This window comes from Crocodylus porosus, unplaced genomic scaffold (assembly GCF_001723895.1).
Source record: "Crocodylus porosus isolate Cpor-Errol unplaced genomic scaffold, CroPor_comp1, whole genome shotgun sequence".
Classification (NCBI taxonomy): domain Eukaryota; kingdom Metazoa; phylum Chordata; order Crocodylia; family Crocodylidae; genus Crocodylus; species Crocodylus porosus.
Window position 1 is genome coordinate 119214644 of NW_017728943.1, and position 27871 is coordinate 119242514.

The 27871-nt window shown below is 42.5% G+C and overlaps 1 protein-coding gene across 1 annotated transcript; it reads left to right on the plus strand.

Moving 5' to 3' along the window:
- Positions 1-27871, plus strand: RMND1 (required for meiotic nuclear division 1 homolog). The gene is made up of 12 exons (XM_019550073.1): positions 1-53; positions 3848-4378; positions 11920-12025; positions 13892-13967; positions 14310-14349; positions 15120-15220; positions 16751-16857; positions 19506-19570; positions 23142-23218; positions 24617-24737; positions 27199-27315; positions 27666-27871. The coding sequence occupies exons 2-12, from the start codon at positions 3866-3868 to the stop codon at positions 27696-27698; spliced, it is 1356 nt and encodes a 451-aa protein (XP_019405618.1). The 5' UTR covers positions 1-53; positions 3848-3865; the 3' UTR covers positions 27699-27871.

The window sequence follows — 27871 nt, forward strand, 5'->3', positions numbered from 1 at the left end:
CGCAAGCACCACAGCCATTCAACGGGTGCCGCAGATCAGTTCCTCTGTGTCAGGTCAGTTTTCCGGGCCTCCCAGGCAGCGGCCCAGCGCCGGGAAGCGGGGTTCGTCTGCCTCGTAAGGCGCCCTAGGCCGGCCCGTTTTGCCCCGTGCAGAGCTCTCATCCTGCCACAGGGAGGGACCCTACACCCGGGCTTAGCCCTGGACGCATTCCTTCCCATGCCTTTTTCTGATTGGTTGGCTAGGCGCATGCCTCGCCTCCAGAGATGAAGCAGCTAATCAGGGCAGGGCTCTCCTTGGCACCCTTCTATCGGGAGGGAGCGCCCTGGACTATGTGCGCATGCGCCTTGTGCCTTTTCTGATTGGTGGTTCTATCTCTGGGAGCAAGCAAGGCAGCCAGTTAGGGCAGGGTTCTACCTAGGCACCATTCGGGCCCTGGATTCGGTGGGCATCGCCCTGTGCCTTTTCTGATTGGCTGTTTTGCCCGCCCTCCGGGGATAGAGCATCTAATCAGGGCAGGGCTTTCCCTTGACTGCATTCCCTCAGGAGGGACCAGCAGAAGCTCTTTAGGCAGAGCTGATCCATGGGGAGAGGCCCTCTACTGCCCACCGCAGGGCCTGGAGCGGGCTGGGCACTAGCCACCCTGAAGGGACCCAAACTGGGGAGACAGATGCTGGTAAGCCCCGTTGGTAGGCTTCAGGTGTGCCAAGGGCAGAATTAATTGCTGGGCATGAGGGTGGCTGATGCGGGCATTTGAGTTCTTGAAGTGCAGGCCTCTATCGCCATATTGGGTGCATCTGGTTACAGGCATAACACTGAGGGCCTCACCTGCTGGGGATAAGGGGCGGCCTTCCAAAAGGGAAAACAAATGACAGGTTTTAAGGTGCAAATCTACCCTACCCCGGGTTTTGGCAGCAGGCCCACTCCGAACCTCAAATCCCCAGCCCTCGAGGAACCAGCAGGCCAGATGACACAGCTACATGGGTCAGATCTGGCCTGCAGCCCATATATTTGACGTCTTTTCTGGATGCGCAGGATTCAGAAATTTTTACATGAGGTTTAGCATCTCTGCAGCTTCACTCACGCTGGCAACTAGAAGATATACTAGTGTGGATGGAAAGTTAATCGTCTAACTTCTGTTTATCTGTCTGCTCTATGGTAACATTCCTGCTGTTGCTTCTGCTGTTAGAGCCACAGTAGCGTTGTCACATGTAGGAAGACTTATAGAAAATGCTTGGTAAAGACCAGGCCCAAACACAGAACAGTACTGCAGTAGTAGATTATGGATTAGTCTGTAAAGAGCTGATGTGAGAGAAGCTGGAATCCACCAGTTCATTTGTACATTTTGCTAATCTTACTTAACACATTTGAATAGCGGCTGTTTCTGGCTGAAGATGCGATTTGAATTCTTATTTCTTTTTATATTGGTTCCATCTGCACAGTCTCTAAATAGATCTCAGAACAACCCTGGGTAGTTGTCTGCTGCTAGGTAGGTTGTAGTCCATTTATTTCTCCCATTCTAATAGCCTTTTATTTATCTAATGCAGCTAAATAAAAGTGCCCTGCTAAATGCACGTGTCAGTGTAGATCTGAGTTCAACTGTTAACTATTGGGTGATGGTTACACTGGATCAAGTCTAGTTATTTATTGTTTGTTTGAAACTACAGAGTAAATGTTTTTGCGGATCACTAATGAAGTTACCTCTGTGTGGGTTTAGCTTAGTGTAATCACAGTTTTATTGGCTGTTTTTTGGTGGTAGTTATTTGTATTGTGGTCATACCTTCGCTCCACTCAGAATTAAGGCTGTGTTCCTGATTTTGTATGTTCTTTTTCCATCAAAAAACCCCAGTGATGTAAAGTTATGTTGCAAATGCAAGGGGGGGGATGATTATTGAGGAACTGTCTTCTTGTTCCAGATACCATAATTCTATATCCATGGGAATGTTTGAGAACATTTCTAAAAAGGGGAAAGTTATATTTTAATTTCCTTGCATGTTATGTCCCTAAAAGGAAAAAAGGTCATTAATTCTCATATGAAATCTGAAGACCCTCTGAAAATAAGTCTGCACAGGATTTTTTAAAAAATGTTTCCCATAAAAGCAAATTACAGCATAACCTCAAAAATCCAGAATTCTTGAAAATCCAGCACATCAGGGAGTAGCAGCAGCTGGTCCCAGAGCAACGGAGGGAGAAGCTTGCATGCGGCAGCTGCCTCCGCCGTCCGCCACCCCATGCTGCCACTCTGCATGCGGCCACTGCTCCGGGACTGGCTGCCACAACCCTTCCAGGCCTCTGGCTCTGTGACTTGCCACCGCTTTGGTTTCAGAAATCCAAAATTTTCATGTTTCTGGCAGGTGCATGGTCCCAGGCATGCCAGATTTATGAGGTGGTACTGTAGTTCTTATTTATCACCTACTGTTTCACTCTTCCTCTGCTTTTTATTACTAGGGTTATTTGTAGGCCTGTGCAAAGTGGCTAGTATTTGCTTTGTATTCGGATTTGGCCAATTCAGGGGACAGCGATTTGATTCGGTGATTTGAATCACTGTCCTGAATCGGCCAAATCTTTGAATCAAACAAGCCCCAGCCCCAGCCCCATCAATGGCTGCCCTGCCTGGCCCCAGCATCCTGGCTCTTTTTAAAAAAAAAAAAAAAAAAAAAAAAAAGCCCTGGTAAAGCAGGTGGGGATTGGGGGGAGGGCTGGGGGAGCAGGCAGGGGATGGGGCTTGGCAGGGGTCCCCCCGTGGTCCCCTCCCCCCTCTTCCAGTCCCTCCTCAGCCCCTACTTACCAGCATGGAGTTCAGGTCCAGCTCCCTGCAGCAGCAAGCAGGGACTGCCCAAAGCTCTCCGAATGTTTTCTGAATCAGTTTGGACCTTTTTCTTGGTCTCCCAATTCAGTTCGGATTTGGAGATTCAGCTGCTGAATCAGGCCGAATCGCCTCTCAATGGAATTAGCACCTGAAGCTTCACACAGCCCTAGTTCTTTGCCTACAGCAGATTTTTGTGTCTCTGGGCAAATTTCCCCAGTAATAAAATGCAGAAGGAGAAAAAGATTTGAAGTTGTAGAGGCTTTGTAAGTGCTTCCTTAGATGTTTTAAGCAGCACATTAAATCCATTGCCTTCTGACCACTTTAGTAGTTTATGCAGTTGGCACACGTGATACTGCCTGTACTCTTCAGGAACTCAGTCTCATTCTGGTTTAACAGTTCTTGTTTAAACTTTGATCCTACTAATTACTCCAGGCTGGCGAACTTCCATCAAAACCAAGAAGTCGGCACACAGGAACCTTTATTAAATAACTAGCTGTATGACACCTTGCTGAACTGGTATCAGTTCTTTGCTGAGATCCAGTACTTGGAGCCACATTGAGCCATAGGCAGCATGCAGTAATTTGTGCTGATATCAGGCTACGCTGCACTCACTGAAGATGATATTCCTGCAGCAGGAATTCATGAACTGGTATTAGAGCTAGAACTCATTTGAACAGTAAGTTCTGTGTAGATCCTGACATCCTGTGCAGTGTAAGCAAGTAGCTTACTCCATGACTTACTGAAGCTAATGGGCCATTCAGGGTTTAAGAAGCTACTCCTCGTGATGCAGAAAGGCAGATTTTGGCTGTAATTGCCTCCCTACCTACTAGTACCACAACCATTGCATTTTCCTTCCCTGTCTTCTAGTCACGTGCAAGAAACACATTTTGACGTTAGTCAGGCAGCGTCTGAAACTTAGTGTAGGGAAAGTATTCAGAACTGTTGACGCTCATGCATTTAGAATGCAAAACAAATATCTAGATACTACAAAATATAACATGATTACTTTTCAAGGAACTAATACTTGCATTCTCTTTTTAGGCAGTTCAGTGTGAAGTGATGAAAGTAAAACTTCTGAGAGAGCTGACTAGATCGTCTCACTTTTTAACAAAATTACGACTGTGCCAAGGCCTTCATAAATCTAGACTTTCAACACTGAGACGAAGCGGTGATGCTGAGAAGATACCATACCAAACTCTAGCAACCAGCCGAGGCTTGGACTTGCATGCTCCTGAAATTCCTTCCCTTTGCTTGACAAATCTGTATGCAGGAATCAAGAACTGGCAGATGTCAAGAGGAACTGTAACTACATCAGAAAAGACTGTGAATTGCTGTGCTAGGGAGGTGTTGCCTCCATTCAGGGAACATTTTGGTTCTGTTGCTCCTATAAACAACAACCCCTTAGGCTGGAGTGCTAAAAAGCTGTTTGAAATTCCAAAAAGATGTTATTCAGTTGTATCAACTGGTCAGACAATACCAAAACAAAATATTGTACCCTCTAAGAGGCCACCAAAGGCACCTAGGACCAAACAGCCCTCCAGATCTACCAAGCCACTGTTTTCTGAAGCTGAGGTAAAGTATAAAATCTGTGTGGTTTGTGTAATACTCAAGAGCATTTTATTTTAGCTTAGACCTGAACTTGTTTTCATAAAAAGAAATTGCTGGAGGGAAGGGAATTTGTATGTTCACTTATATGGTTGAAAACATAGACAGTAGGCCTCTGCAAATTGCAATCCATGGACACAAGTGGACAGAAAAGTATTGTCTAAAATGAGAGAAATGTACCAATAGAAGAAAACTATATTCTTGAAACTGAATGAGATTTAATGATTTTTTTTTTCAGTTGAGTTTAGGTGACCTGCTTCTAACCATGTGTGTAATAATGAAAAACGAAATCTACTCTTTAGCATCATTTAAATTTCTCTTGAACATTTTTTTGCTTGCCTCAGTGATTAGCTCTCTCCAGCTAAAAGAAAAAACAGAAGAAAATAGAATTAATTCATTTCTAAAATTTTCAGTTCGATTTCAGTGTTTTGGGGCTTCACTTTGCTGTCCTAGTTTTTAAAAGAATAGCTGCCGCATGCCAAGCTTCAGAAAAACAGATTATGCTAGAGCCTCTATTTCTAGAAGCTTCCTATGTTTTCCCCTGGTCTGTCTGCAGCAATCCTGGTTTTCTCTGATTTAAAAAAATCCCCCAGTTTTTGATTTAAAAAAAATAACCCCAAATCCACATTTTTCCATCATTTAAATGAAACACCATCAACATAGACATATATATAGTGGCATTTCATCATGGAAAAATGTGGATTTGGGATTACTTTTCTTTAACTGAAAATTGGGAATTTTTTAAAATCAGAGAAGACTAGGATTCTAGTATTCTGAAGTGGGGGGAGGAGGAAGAAACATGCTCTAGGTATTGTACTAACTGCTGAAAGCATCAGGAGTAAGATTGTTGCTCTCGTTTGCTTGTAATTTACAGTTATTGACAGGTAACTTCATACAGGTAATGCCTGTGAAGCTGATAAAATTTATTTAGCAAGTCAGGTGAGTGAACAAGCCAGCTGGAATCAGACTATGAATGGGAGTTGCATGATTATATCGTACATTCTTTGATATTCTATAGGAATAAAGTTATCAAAGACAATTCTTTGACAACACTTGCCAAAATTTTATAGACAACATTGTTATTTGTTTCGTAACAAATACAAGACTATTTGCCAAAGGTGAACATTTTCTTCACTTCTAAACTGTTTAGAAATTTACATTTGTGTCCTTACTTAAATCAGGCAGAAAGGTGGTAATAATAAATGTGTTGGAAAATAAAACAGTTTCAATTAATAGGCAAATGATTGAAAATTTAATAGGCTTCAGTAATTATTTAAACATGCATGCAGTTATTTCTTTCAAGAAACACAATGCTTCTAGGTAGAAAAACCTTTTAAATAGTTCCATCACTACTGTCATACAGAAGGAAACTTGCCATGACTGCCAAAAAACCCCCAACTATGGGTTCAGAAATCATCCATCTGAAAGATTCAGATTCTTAAGACAGAAAGCTGTTGTGCTTTTATACAAGCTATAGGGGACCAGAGTATTTCCAAAAGAAGGTATTGGATAGAGCTTGCATTGATACAGCATATCATCTGGGAAGCTTTCTACTGCCAAAATTGAAGTGTTGACACCAACAAACTATTTGTACTGTTTCTACTTTGCCATTTAGACAGCCTTCTAGGATGTAAATGACTAAGCTTGTACTGACAGAAACAGACCATGTAAAAGCCAAAATGGAAATGGTATTAAACGTTTGTTAACACTGACGCTTCCATTTAAATGAATACTGCGGGTAACCTCAGTTTTCAGGATCCAGATATTTAACGTACTCATTGTTCCAGAAGAATGTAATTTGGGTTATGAAAGCATTAATACCTGGGGTAGTATGCTAGTGCATTTAATTTCTTACACATTTACTTGGATTTTTCAGTTAGTAAATTGACATATGTAGCTGTAGAAACTATCAACAGAGGTCTGAAAGTACAGACTGCATTAATGTTTGCAGCTTGAGACACCCTTTGAGGTAGAGAATTAGTTCTGGTTACTAATAGGGAAACTGGGGCACTGGTGGAGTGACATCCCTGAGGTCATACAGTTTGTCTATAGAAAATCTATCCCAAGCTCTTGATTCCTAAGCCTGTCATCCTCCCACAATAATGCTTTTCTGGATAAATTGGTTGTGCATGAAACTCCTTGGAACAGACGATGCCTATCGTCCTAACCTTCAAGGAAAGCAGTTACAGTAGACACTGGTGTTAGTAGTATCCATCCCTCTAGTTATCTCTTGTATCTGATCACCAGTGCAGTGTGTGGGGGGGGTACTGCATTGTAATACCATCTGGAATAGGACACCATCTGGAATGGGACCATCCTTTCTTAGGAAGCTTCCACATTTTAAAATGTACAGATCCTGTCTACTCACAGAAGTTGAAAACTGAGATTTTTTTTTGCAGAGTTTGCTTCAAAGTCATGCAAATGTCAATAAATACTGTATAATTCCTGCCTAGTGGAATGCCCCAGCCACTTTAGAGAGTCCTGGTTTCTCCACTTCTGTCCCTAAACAGTTCTGTGGTATTTCAGCACCACTACTGTAGCCAGCATATATATCCAAAAGTGTTGCATTTAGTTGTTGGATGAACTGAAGTGATTCATCATATGGTGGTTTATAGATGGCAAATCCATAGTGCTTTGAGGTCTAGGAAAGGCACACTAAAATATTAAAACCCCTTAATTTTTGAGACTTTCAAATGTGGAATATTTATGCTAATAATATGTATTGCCACTGTAATTGGGCACAATTTGCTTTGTCTTTTCAGAATAGAAAGCAAAGTACTAAAATAGTTGTGTACTTTCAGAAGCTGTTTGCAGATTGCAAAATGCTGTGCCGAAAGATCTCTCAAACTCGGACTTAATGAACACATGTTCCCTGTTTCAGAGCTGTCTTTTCTGTGATTTTCCTTGGTGCATAGCTCTATCTACAGGAATACTAGTATGCTGTCACTGAGAGGCATACGCTGACACAAAGCACTTAAAGCAAGGACATGCACACTTTTACCACTTTACATACTTCCCTGTAGAGAGCTAGTATAAGGAATTAAAGACATGACTGAGTAAAACTTAAAGACATGACTGATTTCTGCAAGATGACTAACAGACCTGACAAATGAAGAATCCAAATTTTTTTCCCTGGTGCCAGTTATTGTCTCCCTGAAGTTCTGATCCCTTGAAAAATAAATAGTTGATTCTTTCTGTGTGTATCTTAAGGTTACCTGGATCCTTTCAGCCATAGATCCCATATCACTACAGTTGAAAAGAGAATGTTGCTATAAGTGGCCTCAAGAGAGTATATTTGGCTATAACTTGCCCTTTGTGATGAGAGCTTTAGTCAGGTAATTCATGAGGGGGGTCCAGTTGTTCTAACTCAGACTACTAGCTTTGTTTGTCCAGAAGGGCCTGAAGATTTATAGAATCAGGAAACTTTTAGGAAAAAAATGTCTTTGTCATCTTTGCCTGGAGGAGAAAATTTGAATGTTACCTGCACTAGAGCTACTACTAAACAGAGTTGGATGCAGGCAAAAATGGCCAAATATCGCCATAACGAAATGGCAGATTTTTTTTGGAGGTAATTAGTTAGATTCAAGGGTTAGTGAAAAGTCCTTTGCTGGTTTTGTCAGTGGATTGGTGATTATTGCCATTATGCTTAGCTGCTGCAGCCTAAATGCACAACAAGTTTCTGAGCCTAACAATGCAGCCAGTAGGATTCTGAAATCCATTAGATGTGGTGGTTCCTGTATCCCTAGGAGGAGGTTCCAGAGGATAAGTTTCTACTCCAGATTTTCTGTTTTTAAATGTTCATATCCTTCAGGTAGGAAGACTGGGGGACAGGTCTTCCATTTATAACAGAGGTCCCCTGCTTTGTTATAGCATTGGCTTTTAGTGCTCACCCATCCAACACAGCTAGTTCCATTATGATCAAGTGATGAACCACAGATGGGTCAGGTGCTTAGACTAATTCCTTCTGGTTTTTGAGTCCAGAAAGTGGCTTAGTGACACATGGAAGAGGTCACTGGTACCTACTCTGAATTCCACCAAGCCTGCACCACCAGAAAGGACAAGAGCATAGACTGGGGGTGGGCAATTATTTCAGGTAGAGGGCCACTTACTGAGTTCTGGCAAGCCATTGAGGGCCACATGACAGGCAGCCAGGGGCAGATAAATATTAATTTTTTAGGAGCCCCGTGGGCCAAATAGAATGGCCTGGCAGGCCACATCTGGCCCACAGGCTGCTTTTTGCCTACTCATGGCTTCAACTCTGTCCTTTTTTGCTTTCCAGGTGAAGATAGCCAACAGAACAGCTTCCTACCAAGTGAATCTTGAGGCAGTTAAGGCACTGTGTGCACACTGATGGTTTTATATTGCACCAGACTGTCATTTGAAATAGGGATGTGAAAGGTAAAATGACTGATTATTTACTTGATAGGCTCAGTGATAACCAGTTAGCTAACCATTATTGTTTAGCATGGGGCAGGCCTCACTCTGGCAGGGAAGGGAAATTGTGCAGTGCCCCAACAGGAACCAGAAGGTGGCAGGGCAGGCAGGAGGGAGGAACAAGGAAGGGAGGGCAAGGGGGACTAGTACCCATAGTCTATGAGGTTAAAGAATAAAACAGAGGTGACCTAATAACTCATCAGTTAAATAATTACCTGCTCCTTCACAGGTGCTTCCTCCCTCCCAGCAAGGGGCTTCAGATGGGCTGTGTTGTCTGGCTGGGCTTGGCACTGCCTTCCCAGCTGCTGTGTTCTCCATTAACCATTTAACCAATACAATTAGAGGAGGTTAAATGGATAATTTTTTAATGATATTTACATCCCTAATTTGAAGCTTGTGACTTAATCAGTTATCCTTTGGTGAGGATGGAGCTGCACATTCTGCCAAAATTGCAAATTCAGATGGGAAAGAGTGTGCTGTGGCACACTGCTAAAACACTGACAAGTAACAAAGAACTGTGGAAGACTGAAAAAAACTAGAGGAATGTAGAGGGCTTCTGACTGACTAGATGTAACTGATGGAAATAGGGCCCAAACACCCCTCTGTATAAAGTTGGGCCCAAACATTTGTTCCATGAAGGACCATGGTCATATTTTATAATCAAAAATGTCTAGGACCTTCTGGCAGAGATATAGATTGCATGGGCTTAAAGAGTCTGCTCTGTTGCAAGAAATACTCTACTAAAACTTTTCTTTTTTAATCTAGCAGTTCTCCTGAAAATGCTTTCCATTGTTAACTCAAGCCTTGCATACACTAGTCATGAAAATCTGTTGGAGCATAGACCTCACTTCTCCTTAGTGTAGTAATGATTTAAAAAATAATGTTTTATTTGTCCATCGAGATAAGCTGTTTGTACTAGATCAGGGGTAGGCAACCCCTGGCACAGGTGCCAGAGTGCAGCCTACTAAGGCATGTCACTTGGCACGCATGCTTTGGTGTAGACGGTGGGGAAGGGACCTGGGAAGCTGCCCCAACAAGGATTCGGCTCCTCACAGCTCCCCCACCATCCGCCCCTGAGATGCCAACATCTTACAAATCAAGATTGCAGGTGTTTTTGGCACTCTGCCCAAAAATGTTGCCAACTGTTGTACTAGATGATTGGTGAATTAAAATGAGTGAATTTTAAGTTAATCATGATTAAAATACGATTATGCATAATGAAGATGATGGTTCTGATCGGAAAAATGCTCACAGAAAAGAAAGTTTAATGTACAGATACTGCTTATAACTAGGAATAAGATCTCCTAAGCTAAAGTGATTTGTCAAGCTGCATTGACTTTGGTGAGCACCTATGAATGGTTCTCTTACAATGCATCCATTTTTTTCCCTGTGGATACAAAGCCTTTTCTAGCACCACGAAAAACTTGTAGCCAGTATGAGCATTGCGGGAAGGTCCTTTGCATTTGAAAATAAAACATCTTTTGGATAGGAGTTCTGCCAAATGATTATATTTCTGTTTTTTCTATGTTTATTTGTTTGCAGTGTAGCTCTCTTGGAAATGAGTAGTATTGAGGTCCATTACTTTCTGAATAGCTGCCATGGTGTTAAAACTAACCAGAAAGTAATGTGTTAACAAGACTGGTAAAAAGAGATATTAGCAACATACAAACAAGGGAGGCAGGATGCAGAGAGGGATAGTTTTTGCAAGTCAGTTTATTGTGACATTTCAGTGGTTTTCAACCTGTGGTCTGTGGGCCCTTGGGGGTTCACAGACTATGTCCAAGGGGTCCATGGAAGATGACTATGATTAATCAAAAGTATGTGATTACCCACACTTACAGTGTGAAGGGGTCCGCTATTCCATTCAAAACTTTTTAGGGGTCAGCAAATGAAGAAAGGTTGAAAGCTGCTGACTTCTTCAATTCATCAGGAGGTGTCTTACGCTGGTCACAGTCCAGCTGCTTCCCCATGTGTCTGCTTCATCCATAAGTCTGTGACAGTACTTTTTTTACATCTGTTACACTGTGCCTGTAGTTTTTCTCAATCTGGTATTTTAGATGCTTAGATGTAAGATACTTTTTTATTTTGAGAAATTATAGCAGCTGTTTGCTGTTCTTGATTAAGCACACTGGAGAACACAATGCTGTTGCATGCCTACCATGACCTCTTTGCAAGGGAAAGAGGTCATTGTAGTCACTTCTACAGCTGGTCAGGTCTTTTGTCTGGTGCAAGGCAAGCATATAGCCCAAACTGCACTTCAGACACTTTGGAGGGTGGCTTACATCCTGGGAATTGCAAGTATGAAAGAGGCTTCATGCTCAGAAGAATATGCAGTCTGCAGTAGCAGCTGTCTCCTGGACAGGATCATAGGGTGGGAGGGAACTACCCCCTCACTTTGGAGCCTTTGTCTTTCACCACTGATGCCAGTCACTTCTTTGAAAGCAGGGTTAGGCCTTAAGCCAGAGGTGGGAAAAGTCCAGCCCACAGGCTGTATCTGGCCTACGGCAAACTCCATTTCCCAGCAGCTCCTGCTACCCGGGCACCCCAGCTTATCCGCCCACCTTTGAGGGTGGGACCTGCACAGGAAGGGCACATAGCCAGGCAGCTGGAATGGGGCTGCAACCGGAAGTGCGGTGGGCAGGTGGTGCTGCTGGAAAATGGAGTCCAGCTACTGGCCAGATCCACCATTCTGCTCACCCCTGACTTACTACTGCTGTCACTTTCTTACTGGGATTAAAACAGGAAGGATGGTCTTGCTGTTAAAGTACCAGACTTGCATTCAGGAGATCTGGGTCTGCCTAAGGGGTCTTTCTGTGACTTAACACCCCTTGAGATACTTCTTCATCACCCATCTGCAAAACGGATGGTTGTCAAACCCTGTGTTGCACCTAAAAGTCAGATTCATTAGTATTTGCAAGGCACGTGGCTCTCAGGGTGATGAGTCATCATAGAAAAGCTAATAAATAAACAAATGTTAGTGTGTGCAACTAAATAGGGTACAGAGGTAAGCATATGTCTTTTAAATGTGTCACTTAGACCTTTCCTTAACTCAGGGTTGTATTCCTTCCACACAGGATCAGATGCAGTGCATAGCCTATGCAACAGCCGATGAGTATCATCTTGGTAACCTGTGTGAGGACTTGTCTGCAGAGGGGTATATTGAAATAAGTCTGCCTAAAGGTAGAATTTTCAACCTATTATGACATGTTACCTTATATTGGGACACAACACACGGGAATATATAGAAAGAGTCAGTTTCAGTAGTAAATTTCTAAACTTTATATATACTGTATCTCTGATATTTGCATCATGTGCTACCTCTCAACTATATTGCCTTCTCTGAAAACTCTGTTAAAAAATAAAAACCTTCTACGGAAACCACATTTCCAACGCTTGCTAATGCCCTGTGGTTTTCAAGAATATATATGTATGAAGCTGGTTCAAAAATGAAGTGTGTACCCTAAAAGCTGATACAAAAAGAAATCATTTTGAAACCTTTTTTTGATTAAAAGAACTGTATGGGATCTTTCAAATGGAAAGTTTCTATTATATTTCAGAACAAAATGTGTGAACACACATTATTTTAGTGTGTTCTCCTTTTCTAGTCTTCTCGTTTCTCTCTCTTTCCAGTAGAAATAAGGGGAGCATAGAAAATTGTATGTTTTCCTACTTTATTTTTTGCATTGTGCATGTGTATTTCCACAGTTATTTATTTATTTTCTTTTACTGTATCCCAACTTTGGGCATTTGGGAAAGAAAGACAAAGTGGTAAAAATATTACTTCCACTCTCAGGATTTTCAGATTCTTTTCAAACTTTCTTTCCTAACTGGAAAAAGTCGGGGGAGAGCCCACTACCTCCAACACCTGTCAAGGCAGCTACCTGCTGCAAGAAACTTCTCACTGAGGCATTTTCTGTAGTCATTACTACACTTCTTGCCACTTCTTATGTTGGCCCTACATATTTAGTAATTTTTTCTAGCCACAATCTCTGTATAATGAGGAATTTAAGATGTGTCCCTTGAGTATTACAACATGGTTCTAGAGTATTTGTTCTCAACTCTTCTAGACACAAGGCACCCTCCAGGGAATGCCAACTCTTATTTTCACTCTTTTTTTGCCTTTGGGATTGAGCATAAAATTCCTCAGAGCCTAATCTCATCACTGCCAAGGCATGTAGCTGGGGATCGGGAGCTCCCTAATCCCCAGCTGCACACACTACAACAGGCTCCCCACCCCCCCGCAGGTAGACAAAGCCCTGCACTGTGGGACAGGGTCCAGGAACCTGGACTGGCTCTGCAGAACTGGGCATGCGGCAGCTGTGTCTTGGACCCTAGCATTGGCCCCTTTCTCATGCTGACAAGCAACTAATTGTTGGCGTCGGGCAGGGGGACAGCCTTAGGTCTGGATAACATGCCACACATTCATTTTAAAGCTGAACAGAAACTACCCACACGGATATTACATATTTTAACATGGCACATATCTGTGGCCATTTTATTGCACCATAAATTTCCTGAATGTTTGGCATGTTACATTTTGTCATGTGACTATGTTGACCGCACAATAAATATAACATCTGCCAGGGGCCCTTGCGAGAGTGCCCAGGAACGACTCCTCAGACCAGTGGATGCTGTCCAATGTTCTCTGCTTGGTTCCCTCATTTTACACCTGGGCCTTCTTTCTGTTCTTGTTGTATTAGCTGGCATCCACAATCAGTTCTCTTGAGTCCTGTGTGCTATATTCAAAAGCACTCAGAGATTCAAAAGGAAATTAGATGGAACAGAATGAAGAATTAAAATCTGGATTGTGTGGGTCACTTCAGAGCACCCCTAAAGTCTTTTATATTGTACTTTTTTTGCATAAGTTTGTGTCCTGAGAATTATTTCCATTAGTAGAACAAATATACAACTTGATTTTGGAAGAATTCGTAGATAAAAATGATTTGTCTGGCATTAAGTAAAGTTTATCGTTAACTTGTTTAAAATACAAGAAATGCATTTCCTGTATTTTAAAGTTGCTATCCCCTCCATTTATTTTTAAACTAGATGCAGCAAACATTTTGGTGATTGGCACAGAAAACTCTGCAAAAGAATACGATTCTGGAATGATCTTTTTATTCAGGTAAGTTGCAAGCCAAGCCTATGACATATGATACATACTTATTTAGTGAGCTGTCTTTCTTTAAAAAAAATAAAATGTGTATTTTTCACTGAAGTTGAAGGAAAAACAATTCAAGCACTAAAATATTTTAATTATTCTAACTTTAAAACTATTTTTTCCTTTTTGTGGTATTAAATTAACTAGTGCCAAAAAACCCACCGTTAATGGGGCCTTTTGAAAACCAGTCATTATAATATTCTTGATTCACTGTAGCAGAATTGCCTGTGCACAAAATGAATGTAGCTTTAACATCCAGAAACCAGTGTAATATGCCTAATTCTTCATTCCATTCTATTAACACAGGGAAGGGTCTGTCGTGTTTTGGAATGTGGAAGATAAAACTGTAAGTAGAGAGCTGCATTATTTCAAATTTTGTAAAAGCAGATTAAGGTGAAATTCTTGTCAGTTCCAATGCCTAAGTAGTTGGATTTTGTATAGGTGGTCTGTGGAGGCAGATGGAATATTAATCGGCGCTAGCGGCTTGCTGTCTCATACTCTCCTTAAGTGTGGATTGCTTATATAGCAGTGTAACGTTAAGAAACAAATAATTATTTGGCATATAACACTTGTCTGGTTTACTGCTCAACTCCACTAGCATGACATTGCGGGGCACTGTGCCACATGCCTTGTGCAGATTTTTCTATGTTAATTAAAATGAACTAGAAGTGGAGATAAACTGCTGCCTTTCTGCTCTGTCAGAAAGGCAGCACCCACTTTCCCCCAGTATAAAGGAACAGAAAAACAAGGGATTGGGTCCATTGTATCCATTACTTGGAAAGGCTGTACAATATGATCCAATAGCAGCACTCTGAATTCCAGAAGCTGCACCAGCACTACAGCTTAGGGGGAGCCTGGGGGAAGCAGCAGCATGGATTTAAATGTATTTAATGTAGTTTAACTATGACACAGGCACAGAGAAACCCCACACCACTGACACCGCCAAAGCCACCTGACCTGGGAGGACAGGGAGAAGAGGCATGGGCAGAAGTCCCAGGCTTTTTAAACAACTTCAGCAGGCGAATTGCCTTAATTTTAATTGTTACATACATGAAGACACAAGGGGACTGTGCAGTGTTTGCTACCATTATAATATGCAGCTGCCTTTATTTCTAGGTGAAAAACATAATGCGAGTGCTAGAGCGGCATGAAATTCAGCCTTATGAAATTGCACTGGTCCACTGGGAGAATGAAGAGCTTAACTACAGAAGAGGAGAGTAAGCATTCTTAGCAACCTTTACACATAAGTTAATAGATATTCAAAAAAGATGACTGAAGGGAAAAGCGGCTAGTATAAAAACCTCTTTAGTCACTCTCTAAAGTAGTAAAATAAGGTATTTCAAGAAGAAGAAAGTAGGGGCTACCAATGTTAAACCCAGAAGGTCTTGATGAACTTCTGTGTTCGTAGCGAGCATTTCTTTTAAAAATGGCTTTGTGGTATTATTGGTGAGTTTGATTATATACTGCAAGAGCTGGCAACATGTGACATGCAGAGCCCCAGGACTTTGCCTGTGCTAATACCAGTGCCCAGGCTAAGCAGTGAGGAACTTCATCGGAGCCAGGCAACATCATGTTGCAGTTTTGCCACCCCTGCTTAATAGCTCCCCAATCCAGCTATGGCATAGGCTTAGCTTCCAGTCACTGGGGAGCTGCGTTGGGGCTGGGCAGCTGGAAACTGTGTCCACATGGCTGCTACTTCTACCTCCTTTCTCCACCTCTGCTGCCACTGACTTAGTTTTACAAGCTCTGCATCTGCACAATTAAAGGTCCTTTTTAACAGTTCCAGATGATTAAAAAAAATACATACAATCACTTCCTTATCTTGGCTGCTTGTTAAATCGCATCTTAATTAATGATCTGAAGTTCTTGCAGAGAGAAGTCTCACGGTAGAGGTCAGTGCTGATTCGGAGAATAACACACCCTTATTTATTGGAAGTAGCAGTATTTTGGTAGCACCAAAAGTCCCTAGTCAAAGACCATGTCCCATTTTGTGAGGAGCTGTGTAGAGAACAAAAAGACCATCTATGCCCCAGAGAGTTTGTAAGCGCTCTCTTCTGTAAAATGCCAGTATTTCTGGCTCATGGAAAAATGAGCATGATATAAAGCTATAGAATTTGTAACGGCAGATTTGTTTCAGAGGCTTGGGGGATTTTTTACTATTGCCTTCAGCTGTGTTTATATTAAAATTCTCCCAAACTCTGAAGTGGGACTTTTAAAGGAGCACCTTAAAGCTTGCAGGATTCACATTTCCATTCTGTTCCCTGAACATTTAAGTGTTTTAGGAAGAACACCCCAGTAGCAGCATGGAAGGAACGTGGGGTTGGGCAGGGTATGAGCCTGGATAGCAGGAAATAAAGAACAACAGGAACAAAAAAGCAGAACCAGAGTGAGACCAGTGGAAGGGGAAGCAAGTGGAAAGAAATCTGACTTCCATAGTCCTCTGTTGCTCTGAATTATCTCATTTGTATAGTAATGCTGGAGCTGCCATGGGGAAGTAGTTCTGATTTACTACTCTCACAGATACTGTGGCTGAGCTCTGAAGCAGTGGCTTTCAGTGTCCTTTTTTGTGATTTGAGTCATGACTAAGAGGGAAACGCAGGTGATTGTGGAAGGGCAGTTGCACAGTTTGTTCCATCTTGTGTTTTAAAGAGATGCATAGGTCATTCCCTTTTGTAAAAGACTGTACCTTGACTCTTCCTTTTAGTAGTGGCTTAGTCATTGAAGAGGTCTTAATCCTGTTTTCACAGGGGACAGTCAAAGCTTCATAGAGGAGAAATCTTGTTAAATTCTGATCTGAGTACTGATGAAGATATTCTGGAGAAATTTGCTTTTTCAAATGCTCTTTGTCTGTCTGGTAAGTTAAAGTTATATGTTGTGTCAAGTATCATGCACATGGAAGGTAAGAGGAGGAAGGGGAAGAGATGATCACATTTATCAAGTGGTGAATGTCTGTTTTCCAGTTTGGGTATTTGCCATTTTTTATAATAAGAAGTGTGCACGTAAGTTGCCTGTTGCTCCAGTAGAAGAGAATCGGTGCCATAGTTTATAACGTACTTTGTAAATCCTGCTTCAGTTGCTCTGTACATCTTCTGAAAGACTGCAAGTGTGCACAAGACAGCATACCTCTTTTTACCATGTTTTCTTCCCTATTCTCTTTCTCAACCCTACTCTTCAAGCACCTGGTTAGCAACAGCTGTAGTCTCCAAGACTGGAATCACTACCAGTCATCTTGGATAACATACCAAAATAGTATTGCTAGTAGAGAATGCTGTATCCTTACAACAGCAGCCTATAATCTTGATTCTTTTTTCCCCCACAGCTATTTTTAGGGAAAATTGCTATGTAGGGCTGTTTTTAAGGAAGAGCTGTAAATGTAGCATTGATATCAGTTGAAAGAAAAGGGGAATCTGCCTAACTTACTCAAAGAACAAAGTACAGTCCTATAGCTCAGAACCTTTGGCTTTCATTACTGATATCCAATTTTAAGACCATGCAGAAAAGCCTATAAAGAAGAATAGTTTTCAGAAATTCTCTTGTTCACAAAGCAGCCACGTAAAGAAAATTGCTATGAGGCGTATTGGAGGCAATGTTGGTGTCAACATACAACACTACAGAAGTATTCATGAGAGTTGTTTACTACCATGGACTACGACTGATGTTTTATACCTTGTAAAATTGAACCTTAAAAAAAGTAGGCAGCAGTGCTCAGTAATACTTTTGCAAATGAATGGGCGAGATGGGTTGCAGTTAGACACATGTAAAACAAGGGAGAACTTGGAATTCTCAAATCAACAGTCATTGTTCAAATACTTCTCTGCTTCTTTGAAAAAAAATTACCATATTTCACAGTATATAGGTCAACTCGGAAAACTGGTGCGAAAAGTTAGGATTAGGACAGGCACAGTGTATAAATTGGGGCTGGGCTCCACGCTCAGCTGGCACAGCGCCATCTCCTGCAAGTGGCGCTGCATGGGTTGCACCAGCTGAGACCAGCCCTGTCCCAGTCCCCATCCCCTGCAAGCAGCACGGCCGAGTGCCAAGCTAGGCCTGTCTCCTGTGAGCTGGCGGTAGAGCCAGCTGCCTGCCCCACCTCTTGCCTGTGCATGGTGGTGAGGAGCATGGCCTGCCCACCTCACCTCTGTTGCGCCACTTGGAGGGGCCGGGACCAGGCGTGGTACTTGGCTGGTACAGCCCAGGCAGCACCGCTCACAGGGGCTGGAACCAGTGCTACCCAGGCTGCACCAGCCAAGTGCCAATCCCAGCTGTGGCTCCTTCAAGCAGCACAATAGAGACAGGCCAGGCAGGCTGTGCTCCTTGCCACCATGCACAGGCAGGGGGCAGGGAAGGCAGCCAGCTCCAGTGCACACAGCTTACCCCAGTGACGTGCAAGTGCCAGCAGAACTTTGCACCACAGGACAACAGCGACTACATGGGCCACAAGAGCGTACCGCCTGCTGGTTGCTGTGAGCCATGAGGGGGGAGTGTATGGGGGGGTCCTCACACCCTGCCCACCTGCGCTCTTGTCGCTCTGGAGCACAGGCTTCATGCTCGCGCCAGCCTCCACCCCACGCTCTGCACTGCAGCTCCTCCATCCCTGCTGCTTCCCTGCCTGATGCCCCAAGCACTGCAGCAGGGGGACAAGGAGCTGCTGGATGCTGGGCAAGCCAAGTACCCCAGTGGCTGCAGCAGTTGCAGCAGCAGCCCTGCCCAGAAACTGCACTGGCTGGGACAGACCCTGGATGCAGTGTATGTGTCAAGGTGGAAATTTAAGGTTCAATATTTGAGCTTTAAACTTCAACTTATACACCGTGAAATACAGCATTTTTAAGGGCTTGATGTGTTTTCTATTAAAGTTGAAAGGGTCTCGTTGACTTGACTATAAAATGTAGTAACTGAACCCAAAAAGTACTTGATATTGGATGGTTTTGAAGTAAATTCATGTAAGTTCAGGCTTAATGTGCTAGTGATACTTTGACTATTTGTCATTTATATCAGAATGGTGGCCTGCAAGGGGTGAAGTTGCAGCCCCCAGGCTCCTGCCCAGGCACCACTCCCACCACTTGGCTGCTGCAGCTGGGTTCTCAGGGCTGCCCCTTCCTCCTTGGTTTTTTGTTACCTGTTGCTGCCCCTGGGAACAGGTTAGCAGGACCTGTGGGACAAAGAGCCCAATATTTGGGGACCTGGGAGGCCTGGCTTAGTGAGGGGAATCCAGGAGAGACTACACATTGAAGTGGGGGTGGGCCAGGAGAGCCCACAGAGCAGGGGGGACTGGGAAGCCTGCTTGGTGATGGGAACCTGGGGGGGTAGGGGAGCCCACTGCCTGTGCAAGTTTCCCCTGTGCAATGTGCAGCCCCCAGCTGCTGATTGATATCATTGAACTAATCAGAGTATATGTTTTGTATAATGAAATCTAGAAACACTGGCAAATGAGCCACTGTGTTTAATGATTATTTGAAATCAGAGAGAACTCATGAGATGTTCTTCGTTAACTTTCTGCTTCAGTAAAGCTGGCAATATGGGAGTCATCGTTGGACATGTTTGTGGAATCTATCCAGTCAATTCCTGAGGTGAGGAGTTTCTTTTTTCGGTTTGGTTTGTGTTTCCATTCTTTTTTTCCCCAGTTCTTTATTAAAGATCAATAGGCCCTGACAGATATAGGGTGGCAGTTGGTCCTGTTTTTAAACCTTTGTCTCCTGTCCATTTCTAAATGAGGAACAGACTGCAAAAAGTCCTACTTTTCAGTTCATTGGTAGAAATATATGTCAGTTCTTTATCCCCGCAATTCTATTGGCTGTGGCTAGAGGTAGGACGGTGCATAGCCAGGATGATGGGTGTTCTGAGCTGGGGGGTGGGGTGGGAGGAGGGAGGTGATTTTTTTTTTTTGTGGTGGCCCTGCCCCTGGCTGCTGATCTGTTGAGGGGCTTAGTGGTCTGACCCATCCCTCTTCCCTTCCTCCCACCACCACCACCAAGGGGACATCCTGTATTCTGGGGATGTGTCAGTGGCCACCCTAGACAGATATTGGGAAATTATTTGAATAGTTCATAGATTTGACTGCAAAGCCAAAAGCAGGTGTGAAAGCTCAGGACGTCAACCATTGGTGATATAAGAAAGGATGTTAAAAGGTGTTTTAAACGAAGATGGTTGTCTACGTCAGTATTTCTCAACCCATGGGTTGCAAGAATATGTGAAAGGGTGACAAACAAATCAAGGCTACAGAAGACTGAGTTCCCAGAGGAAACTAGCAAATAGTAAATAGGCGGGACAGGAACAGATGAACTGCTGGGCCTAGGCACACCACATACGTTACACAAATACAGTTACTTATGAAAACAAGGAGCAAATATGTGATGTAAACCCCTGTGCTAGGGTATCTTTGTTTAATCTAGCAGTGAATACTCTCAAAAGAATCAGGTAAAATTCCACCAGCGTAAGTTTGCATTTTCTTGGTACAAACAGGCTATTAAGGTCCTACCCTGCCAGCTAGTGGTGAGACTTGGAAATAGTAGCTTACGCTTTGGTACCTCAGTATAAACTGCTTCTCTGTGCCATTGGTTCTCGTTTTAGACTCAAAGCACCCCTCGGAAAATGCTAGCTCTTAACTTTAACTCATTTTTTACTACAGAAAAATAATAGAGCAATTCTTGTGTTGCAAAGAAAAAGCACAACAGGTCATGATGTTTTATAAATTCATAGATTGTTAGGGGCTGGAAGGGACCTTGCAGATCAGTGGGTCCTGCCCACCCCATTCTAGGCAGGAAGAGTGAGGTGACTGTCCAGTCTCCTCTTGAAAAACTCCAGGGTAGATGAGTGCACCAGCTCTGGGAGGAATTTATTCCAGAGTCTGAAGCGGCCTTCCGGGAGTTTGTATGCATTGCTCCTGGCCTTCCCCAGAGGTGCCCTAGTGAACAGTTGTTCACCGAGCTCCTGATGAACTCCTCTGATACAGCAGTAAGCCACTATCAAGTCCTCTCTCAACCTGCTGTTCTTTAGGCTAAAGAGGCCCAGGTCCCTCAGCCTTTCCTCATATGGCTTGCTTTGCAAATCCCTGATCATATGAGTAGCTCTTTTCTGGACCCTCTCAAGTCTTTCCATGTCCTTATTGAAGTGCGGCACCCTGAACTGGACACAGTACTCCAACTGCAGTCTCACCAGTGCTGAGTACAGCAGGAGTATCACTGCCTTAGTTTTATATGAGATGCATCAGTTAATGTATGCCAATGTGTTGTTTTCCCTGCTGGCCACTGCCTTGCACTGACAGCTCATATTCATGCAACGGTCAGTCATTATCCCTAGGTCCCTTTCAGCTGCAGTACAAGTCTAGCTGTCACCACCGAGCCTGTATGTATGTTGAGGTTTTTTTGTCTCCAGATGGAGCACCTTACACTTGGAAGCGTTAAACTTCATCTGGTTCTGGTCTGCCTAACTCCTGGGTCTGCCTAGGTCTGCCTGTATCTGCAGCCTGTCTTCTGATGTGACCACGCTGCCCCATAACTTGGTGTTGTCCATGAATTTGGCCAGCAAGCTTTTCACTCCCCCATCCAAATCATTGATAAAGATGTTGAAAAGCACCAGTCCAAGCATAGACTCCTGAGGAACACCACTGGCCACTTTGCACCAGGACAACATAGATCCATTCATGAGAACTCTCTGGGTCCTTCTGTGCAGCCAGTTTTCCACCCACTGACCCATGGAGCAGCTGAGCCCACAGTCTTCCAGTTTTCCTACAAGGATGTCATGGGATACTAGATCAGAAGCCTTTTGGAAGTCTAGGTATATAATGTCTGCCTCATCTCACATGTCCAGGTGGCAAGAGACCTGGTCATAGAAGGAGATGAGATCGGTAACACAAAACCTACCTGCAACAAAGCCATGCTGGCTGTCGTTCAGAATCTTACCTTCCGCAAGCATATTGCACATAAATTCTTTAATGATCTTTTCTAGGATTTTCCCTGGGATGGAGGTTAGGCTGATTGGCCTATAGTTGCCCAGGTCCTTCCTCTTTCCCTTCTTGAAGATGGACATAATGTTGACCCTCTTCCAATCCTCAGGGATTTCCATGCCCCACAAATTCTGAAAGAGCTTTACCAGGGTTTCTGCGATGACTTCAGCCAGCTCCTTCAGTACTCTCAGATGAAGTCCTGCCGACTTATAAATGTCTAGCTTTTCTAATTGGTATTGTACCCACTCAGCATCCACAGTGGGGAGGCTGTCATTCCTGGCATGCCCTCTGTGAGCCTTATCTCGCTTGTCTTTGCCGTTGGCCAGGTGAAATACTGAAGCAAAGTGGGCATTCAGGAGTTCAGTTTTGTCCTGAATGTTTCTGTGTAGGTATTTGCATACCCAACACAGCTAATACTTTACAACACCCTGCAACAACCTTAAAAGGATCTTGGAGCACCCTGTTTGATATCCATTGGTTCTATGCATTTGGGATTCTGTTATAATTTATATTGATGTAAAAAGTTATGTAAAATTCCACCAGAGCAAATGTGTCATGTATCCAGGCCCCCAGTGTTGATAAATGCAAGGTAACAAGAGAAGAAATCATTTGAACTCATAGGGCATGTCCCCACAAGCAGAAATGTGTGTTTCCCCAGGGAGAAATACCAGGAGCACATAATTGACCCTGGGCACACCCCTGCACACTTGCTCTGGCGCATAGCAGATTGCCCTAGGTGGGGTAGGTAAGCTGGATCCAGTACCTGGGCTGGCCCCAGCAGCCTTTGATAGGTTCTGGAGGTCTTCCAGGGCTGCAGCAGCAGCAACTCAGGCACACAGAGCCAGGCTGGCAGCTGGAGTGTGACTGTAGCTGGCCAGGCTCCTGTTTCGGGCAGTGCATGCTGCAGTGACATGCCACCCTGCTTTTTTTCTTTCACGGGTTTTTTTAGGTACTGGGATTTCCTGTTATCTAATTTTGCCACTGCACTGCAAATATGCAGCACAGAGAACAGAATCACTTGTGCCGCATGCATTCCGCGGCGCCTCAGAAGGCTTTGACACACCGCAAACCGCACATTCTTGCTTGTAGGGACCATGTATGTTACGGAGGGTAAAGAGCTTGTGACTTTTTTAACTAAGCTTACATAAAACGTGGCCAGTAATATTTTATGACTAATACCATTATCTACTCTGCAGAAACTAAAGTCAAGAAAAAAGGTGAAACTCTCTCATGCTGATGTAATGCAAAAAATTGGGGAACTCTTTGCCTTAAGGTAAACTCTTTTACAAAGAACCCCACATTTTTTTTTCATTTTATTTCTAAAGAAATCTTCTGTCCTAGTGCCTGGAAAGTATACTACACCTTGAGTGTATCTACACATGCAGTTAATTCAACTGGATAAACTCCAGCACAGTTTGTGCCATAGTTTATTGCTCCTGGGCACTGCGTTTACAGATGCACCTGGGCCTCCAGCATGTTGAACCAGGTCAAAACAGCCCTGGCTGGCTGTAGAAAACTTAAGGAAGGTTGGTTTAATTCAGAGAGTATTACAGGACAATAAGAGTTTAAGTCTCTGCTCTAACCCAGTAAATGGTAATTTTTTATGCTCTTATTCTTTAAGTTAATAGAGAAAAGAAATAATACCTTTTGTGTAAGCCTTAGGTTTCATATCTCTATCTTGAACCTGAAGGAGCCTGTTTGAGTGGGCTAGAAAGAAACTAAAAGTTAATGATCCTGAATGCCACAAGGTGGGAGGTTTGAATGACATCTGAACTTTATACACTGTTCAGAGAAAACATCCCAGGCCTGAAGGGGAGCTAGTTTTCTCGTTCTAGTGATTCCAGTATTCAACACCTATTGGGATCAGGGCTGAACATTCTGATATCAAATGTTTGTTTGTTTGATATTGCAGTGGGGCAGGTGACTCATTCATAAAGGTCTCCTGATTTTCAGTATTCTGTGAAAAAATGTAAACTCTGCGTATATCTGTATGTGCTTTCCTGCAGAGTAGACTAATTAGTAACACAGTAAAGCATCACACATGTATTAGGGTGCAGTAAACTAATTAATTCTACCATAAGATAGCCAGGGACAGTAATATATTATAGCGGAGTAATTAACTACAATGAAACACATGTAAATGCTGAGGACATAAATGGTGCGCAGTCAGCACAGCCAGCAGGGGGTGAGACTCCTCCTACCTGCCAAGTAGCCACATGGCTTCACACTTCAACACCACTGTGCCCCAGCCAGCCCCTCCACTGCCCAGTGCCACCACCCGGAGCCCAGGGCTGACCCCCATGTCCCCTGCCAGCCCAGGCTTTCTGCACTACAGCTCAAATTGCTGCTGCCCCAGGTGCACATGTAGATTTTGCGCCCAGAAGCAGTTTACTCCAGCTCGGACCTGCTCTGGAGTTTATTGCTTTGCATTTAAGTGTACATGTAGATGCACCATTTGTTTTAAATTTGGTTTAGTATCCCTCAATTACTATTTTCTGTAGTGGATGAGGTGATAATACTTTGCGCAGCCATATCCAGTTTCCTTTAAATAAAAGAAACCCCATAGCAATTGGTAGAAAACCGAGTAAGCTTTAATTGCTTCTCTGAAATAACAGTATAAAAAAATTGATTCTGTAACTGACTTTGAAGAGCTGTATCTGTCCTTTTTCAGACATCGTATAAATCTGAGTTCAGATTTGCTGATAACTCCTGACTTCTACTGGGACAGAGAGCACCTGGAGCAGCTTTATGACAAAACCTGTCAGTTCCTCAGTATTGCTCGTAGAGTGAAGGTAGGTCTTCTGCTAATCAGACATCCATAAGAACTCATGATCTTCCAGCCTAGCTTATGTTGAGCTAAACTACTCCATCACTTTTAATAAACTTGCCTTTCTATACAGAAGTAGAAATGGAGAGTATATTTTTAAGTTTTAAATATTTTTAGTGGAAAAGTTGGTCAGCATAAGTCCTTCCACCCTCTTCTATGAGTTAGTGACTTTTGCTGTGACAGCTGTGACTCCTCTGTATTTTGGCTACAACAGCCAGCCAGCCTTACAACCTTATATGTACAAGCACATTTTTTTTCTGAGTCAATAAATAAGATTTTGAATAGATCTAACTAGAGTCATCTTTTTTTGTTCTAAACTACAGAAGTGAAGTAATTTTTCCTTGCTTTCTGGAGCTTTGCCATGTGTAAAGACTTAAAGATGCAGAATGAGTTGAGACGCAACCACTAGAAACAGCATGGTCTCTTTAATTAATGCAGATAGGGAAAGAGTTCTGTTTATATTTTAATGAACCACTAGAATGAGTGGTATTCATTAGCAGCATAAGCATGTGCTCTAGCTTAATCCAGAGGTCAGCTGCCATCAACTTCATTAGAAGTTGCATGCTACTGTATTTATATTAGTCAGAGTCAACAACAGAAATAAAAGTGAATGAGATGCAATAGAAAGCATAGCAAGGTTCTTGTTGGCATTGTCCCTTAAGAAAGGAATCAAATACCTACAAGCATTTTGAAGGTACTTAAATATTGGACTTAGTTGCTTCTGGGAGTTTTCTTTTTATTATTGTTTTTCTTTATGTATAATCCAGAAAGAATCCTACTGGACCCCTCTAAGCTACCTGCTAGAAAATACTGGTCTCTACTGCTTAATAAAAAGACAGTTAATCACACAATTCTGTATCCTATGGCAAGGGTCAGCAACACTGGCCTGCAGGTCATATCTGAGAATCAGTCTCACAGAGCTGTCACCCATTTTGCATTGCTTCCCTCTGCTGTGGAGTCTGCTGCTCCAGCCTGTGCCAACAAAATGCTGTTGGCCCCATCTGGTAACATGTTGATTGGTATAGGTCTAGCTGTATTCCCTGAAAACTTTTTTTCAAAGTAATGCCCAGAAAGTGCAAGCTTCTGTACAAGAATAAAGAAAGGTAGAGTGGCTGACCAAGACCTTTACATTTTTTTAAACTAGAAGACAGGGATGACAGCTGAGTGTACTTCTAGGATGACCCTTTACTCAAAGTACCTTTCCATTGCTCCCTTTCTGAATCCTCCAGAGATATGCTAAATACTTCTGTTTATCAGCTGCCATAACATCACTTGGGGAAAGTGGCATTATTACAATAGTAATAACCCAAACTACTTCAGAATTTTTAGGTCAAAAGAAATATCTAAAATTTCACCTGGAACATAACTGGAGGGTAATGCCATTTTCCCTGTAAAGGCTAGTCTTACAAATCAGGCTTTTTTACCTTGCCTTTAAAATTTAAATTGGAGTACAGTATTTACAGAAATAAATAAAAATTGGATTTATTTTAAAATTAAACACTAAACTTAGTATTATTCTAATCAATACGATGAAGTTAATGTTGTGTTTAGATTAGGAGGGTCTGGAGCATTCCATTTTTTCCCAGTTGATCAGAAACATCTGTGCTTCATAAGTCAAGGCATTTGGTCCATTTGATTGGTGTTTGCACATCAGCATGCAGAAACAGTTCTGACACCTTCTGAAAGGTGTGCACATTTCTTTTTTTAAATGCACTGGTTATTCTAAGTTGTGCTTCCTTGCATTTTCAAGGTTTTAAATTAGATGATTTAACAACGCTATTCAGTTGAGTTCCTGTGAGCCTGCATTTTTATTAAATAACACTTTAAGTTTTCATGTAACCTGTTAAATGAATTGGAATATCTTTAATCAAAAATCTTGATTTGTACTTAGAGGCCCTCTGTAGTGCTTTTGCAAGTTAAGCTGTTTGGTATCCTGGTAGCTAAGCACTAGGATTGATTGCATAAGTGTAGGAATACATTAGACAGGGGCTTGTATGGGATACATTATGATGGGGATGACCCTGCCTTGAGTAGGGGACTGGAACAGATGCCCTCCAGAGGTCTCTTCCAGCCTTACTCTTCTATAATTGACAGCTTCAATTAGTAGAAGTCAGGGTCACTTAACCCTTTTCTGGTTTGTGCTAGCTTTCTTTAATGATTTCATAGAATCATAGAAATGTAGCATTTGAAATGACCTTACGAGGTTATCTAGTCCAATTCCGTACTCAAGGCAGGATCATCTTAGACAAGTGGTCTAGCCTGCTCTTAAAAGCTTTTAATGACAGAAACTCCACAGCCTATCTAGGGAGCCTGTTATGAAATCAGAATGAAGATTCTGCAACCTCTCTGGGAAGTACTATGTCTGTTCAACTTAAGTTCTCCATATACCTGAACTGTTAAATTAAAATCCCCCTTTCCTGCAACAGGTAGTGAATGAGAAACTGCAGCATTGTATGGAGCTGACAGACTTGATGCGCAATCACCTGAATGAAAAGCATGCCCTGCGCTTGGAGTGGATGATAGTCATACTTATCACCATAGAGGTCAGTTGGATATTCAATCACCAAGCTTCTCAGCATCACCCTGCGGAACAAAATAATGAAGCTCTGTGATTCCAAGAGCTATGCTTTTGCAGGGGTGTAAATTCAGCTTTATGATTTATAGGGAATGATTTGGAAAAAATCCTACAATGTTACTTTTCTGTAGCTTGCTGTACATAGCAATAACTCTTCACTAGTTATTTCATGCAAAATCTCACCAAAGTTTTTTCTTCTTCTGGGTTGCCATTATAGCCAATTTTTTTAGATAATCTGGATGCTTTCATCTTATTTTTGTAATGTTAAGGAGAATTCACAGTGTACAACTCTTTATTAATAACCTAATTATTCCACAGATCATGTTTGAACTTGTCAGCAGAGTTTTCTGACCAAAGTGGAAGCTAAGGATTTTGAAAAATGACAGGATTTTGAAGATCATATTCAGAACTGAAAAATCCTTCCCCCATCTCTAGTGTCTGTATATTTCTGAAAAACTTCTGTACTCACTTGCTAAATATATGCCTGTATATCTGTTTTTTCAATAAAAAATTGAACTTAATGA